At 38.3% G+C, this 3,996-nt stretch overlaps 1 protein-coding gene across 2 annotated transcripts in view; it reads left to right on the top strand.

Moving 5' to 3' along the window:
* The first annotated feature begins 2,278 nt into the window (after positions 1-2,278).
* The window catches only part of SMURF2 (SMAD specific E3 ubiquitin protein ligase 2), a 41,664-nt gene continuing 39,946 nt past the window's right edge, over positions 2,279-3,996 (top strand). Inside the window, exons 1-2 of one of the 2 annotated variants that reach the window (XM_017739142.1) lie at positions 2,279-2,301; positions 2,396-2,462. In XM_017739142.1, coding sequence (XP_017594631.1) covers positions 2,296-2,301; positions 2,396-2,462 — 73 coding nt within the window. In that variant the 5' untranslated portion in view covers positions 2,279-2,295. The remainder of the gene's footprint in view (positions 2,302-2,395; positions 2,463-3,996) is intronic. The other variant, XM_017739144.1, reaches the window with a different exon arrangement.

Genomic DNA, 3,996 nt, shown 5'->3' with positions numbered 1-3,996 from the left:
ATTGGAAGGTGTTTAGTTTTAAATAATTGAAATGTAAGAAGACAGTTGTGAGATAAAAAAATACTGTACTTGGAAAGTTAATATATATTATATATATATAATATATATAATATATAATCATTTGTTTAGCAAATGATTATATTTGGGTGCCCTGGATAGCCCTCAATTAGCAGTCGAGATGTCCAAGGAGCAGTGTGTCTAGGAAATGCATGTAAAGATTCCTCTGGAAAACTGGGTCTGCTCTTTCCTTGCTTGTGCAGTTGTATAAGAAATGGTGGAAATCAGAAGTGATATTTAGTATAACACTCTGTGACCAGAACTGCAAGAGGCTGAGGGTTCCTAGAGTGTATGGCTGCAGGGAAATGAGGGTTTTCCATTTCTGTGTCCCCTCAAAATCCCCATCATGTCTACTTGGAGTGTCTGAAATTCATAACTGGTGTTTGAGGTCAGTGGAAATACTTGGATACTCCTTGTACTTGGAAGCCATTCTGCCTTTGTAGGAGCCCAGCAATGAAATGTTCTCAAACTTGTTGGGAATATTTTCCTGGATTTTTATCCATTTGCTGTACTGGTAGGAGTGTTGATGTACAGTGTTACACTTTTTGCATTCATGTAATCAATCACCTTACACTCCTCTTTTCAGTCTCAGCTCCTTCCCATTATCTTTCTTAATCTTCACTCTCTACTGCTTAATATCTTCTACTCTGTGTTCTTATTTCTCAAAAAAATTCTTGTATTTTCACTTCTCGAGCATTGCATCTTCCCAAAAGATATCTGAAGTTGTAGTTTAAATGGTATGGCAATGTTTTTTGGGCAAGATCCTTTATTTCCGTGTATTGGTGAGCTATTTCATCTGAATGTCTTGGTGTTCTGTTTCTTTAAATTCCCTTTTATATTATTTCTTACAGTACTATATAATTATACTGATTTCACGAAATAATTTAAGCAACTTGTGTAAAACCAAAGTAAAACAAAACCAAGGTTTTACTGTAAGTTGCTGTACTTCAGTTGAAATAAATAAAATTGCACATTCAATTAGCTCATCTCTGTTCAACAGCAGCAGCTTCTTAAACTGTTTGGATTTGTTCTGTAGGACACATCTGTTTAAAGAGAGAAACCAAATGGAATCTGTCCATATTAAATGACTGCAATAATTTAATCAGTTTATAAATGGTATAGTCTAATGATGTAATAATCTCCTGGAGATGAGGCTTTGTGGATGTGTGGTGGGGGATAAGACTGGACTGAGGTACACTAGTTTTAATGATGTTTGAATGGTGACACTGGTTTTCCATCTGTGCTGTCTTTAAGCAGCTGGAGTTTTCCTCACTTAGATGATGTTGCATTTCTGCAGGTACAGACAGAATTCCATCATCAGAGGCATAATCTTAGTGACCAGGTAAAGGTGTGTGTATAGCCCACACACCTGCCTGCTGCCCCTGTTCTGATTTTGGCAGAAGCCAAACTGTCAGGTTCCAGAGAGAGAGGCAACTTCCAGAGTTGAAAGCATTCCACTAAAACCAATTTTCCAAAAAAATGTGAATGTAGGGATATTGTGTTTGAATATTTCAGCTGTACTAAATAAGAAAGAGGCAGGATCCACATATTATCAAGGAGACAATGTCTGAGGTTGTGGATATTGACGATAATGCAGGATGAGGTAAGAGTACATCACTCATCTGTATTGCCCCATATAATATCATTTCAGTACATCAGGTGTAGTAATAAAACAAAACTGTGCTGAACTAGGAGTTTAGAGTAAGGGCAGGTGTTTAATTAGTGATTTTTGCTAGTGATAGTATCAAAATCATGACCCTCTTGAACTCTTTAACATTGTTTTACTTATTAGAGGACTATTTTTTGTAAATTACCTAAATATATGTCTGAAATGCCAGAATTCATTTTTTTTCCCTATCAAAAGTTGTTGCCCGAGGTTTTCTTATGAGTTAGGAATTATTTCTTAAAAAGGATCTGACAATCCTTTTGTTAGTGCTGATAAAATCAATATTTACAGCATTTTGCTGGAGTGGCATGGGAATTACTTGTGAAGGGTAAATTGTGTCCATGCTTTTGGGGTCTTTTTTTTTTTTTCCCTTCCTGGTTCTTTTCCTTTCTCCTCTTTCCAGAAAATCCCCAGGAGTACTGGTGTTCCCCAAGGATCCCGTCTGCAGCAGAGACAGAGTTTTGAGACTTCCTGTTTAAATCACACATGTGGCCACGTCCTGACAGCAACAGCAGCACAGCCTGGAGCACTGCTGGGATCCACAATTTCTGGCACCCAGAAGTCTGACTTAGATGCAGGTGCCTCTTGTCTGAGCCCTTTTTAAAATTCAGGGCATTTTTTTCTGGTTGGTAATTAGATCATGAATTTCTTTTGTTGTTGCCTCTACTACAGCTCATTCAGAGGGTGGAGAGTTTTACTGCAGTGAAACAAATCCAAGGGCTCTGCTCCTTGCTGGCAGGTTTGTCCCCACATTTTCAGAGGTGCATGAAATATGTTAAACAGAGCTATCATTTATTCCTCCTGTTAGCTTCCCCCCCCCACTCCTGTTCCTATCAAAACAAACAGAAATAGATGGCTGAATTTCCATGTTACCTTTTTTATTTACCCATCAGAGGAAGGATCCTGTGCTCTCTTAAGTATTTTGCAAGTTGATAATTTTGGATTAATTGCTTCTGTTTTGGTTAAAAACTAACTGCTGGGATTGTAAAGAAGTCTTTAAGGACTGAGGTAAGACTTTTAGCCGGATTGTAAGAGTTTGAGATGGAAGTGACCCCCTTTTCTTTGCCTGATCTCTTAAAAACTATTTTATTCCAGTATTTCTTGGATAATTGCATTAGAGTTTACTTCACTCACACTTGGATATAAAAACCACCTCTGCAGTTTGAGATCAGTTAATCTTGGTAATGTTACTCTAAAGTTGGTTTTTTTTTTTTTATGAACTATTGTTTTTAATACTGCAGGAGGGTAAAAAATAGAGAATCTTACAGCAAATGTAACAGCAAAGCTGCAGGATTCTTTCATCTTTTTAATGCATTTCTGTTTCCCACCCTGATTTTGTTTACTGGAATACAATTTTATACTTGTCACCTATATGAGAAAGAGAAGGGATAACTTTGAAATTGGTCTGAAAATTGATCTTTGCTGTCTTTGCTCCATGGTACAGTAGTGGTTGGTTTTTCAGATGTTGAAAAATGCGTGAGATGGGATGGTTAGGCCATTTTGGAGGAGGGTGGAGAAGAGAAATGGAATTTATAGTGTATGAAAGTTATGCATTAGAAACATCCTGGCTGGTCTGAGAGGCTCCATTCACACTGAACCAGGAAATGCAGATATTCCCAATAGCCTTTGTTTTCTTTAAGTTTCCCATGTGTTACTTCTGCTCCTTTCTCACTGAGCTGTGGCTGGAGCCTTAATTTACAAAGAGCCCTGAGCATGGTTTATTTTGTATCATTCAGCTTTAATTTTCACATTTGGTACATAGCTAAAAAAAAGCAAACCAAACTCAACTTTTTTTACATCTACTTACTCAATTTAACTTGAATTAATGTGAATCTCCATGAAAGAGACTTCTAAACCTTCCTGGTAGGATTTGCAGTGCCTGGGGAGGGCTGCTATCTTCATTGCAAAAGTGGCAGCATAATTTCTTTCCTTTACTTCTTGAGAGGCATATCAAATAAACTGGACACATGAATAGGGTGGGTGACGTGTGTGGCAGCGAGCCCATCGCAGAATGAATCTAGGAAACGTGAATGCATGAGCTGCTCGAAGGAAGAATTCAATGGTTTGGGGGGTTTTGTGTTTTGTTTTACTTTTGGCTTGGACTGGAGTAAGGGAGGAGAAGTGGAAAAGGAAGCCTTTTGTTTACAGTGAAACAATGCTGTGAAGCAGACATCGTGATGTAAAAACAGGAGTCTAAACATGGCAGATCTTGGCGGGCTCCATCTGGCCACGGCCACAAGTCACTCAGCCGTCCCCGGCCCAGACTGCTGGAG

This window comes from Corvus brachyrhynchos, unplaced genomic scaffold, assembly GCF_000691975.1.
Source record: "Corvus brachyrhynchos isolate BGI_N302 unplaced genomic scaffold, ASM69197v1 scaffold407, whole genome shotgun sequence".
Lineage (NCBI taxonomy): Eukaryota > Metazoa > Chordata > Aves > Passeriformes > Corvidae > Corvus > Corvus brachyrhynchos.
This window is presented reverse-complemented; position numbering and strand designations above follow the sequence as displayed.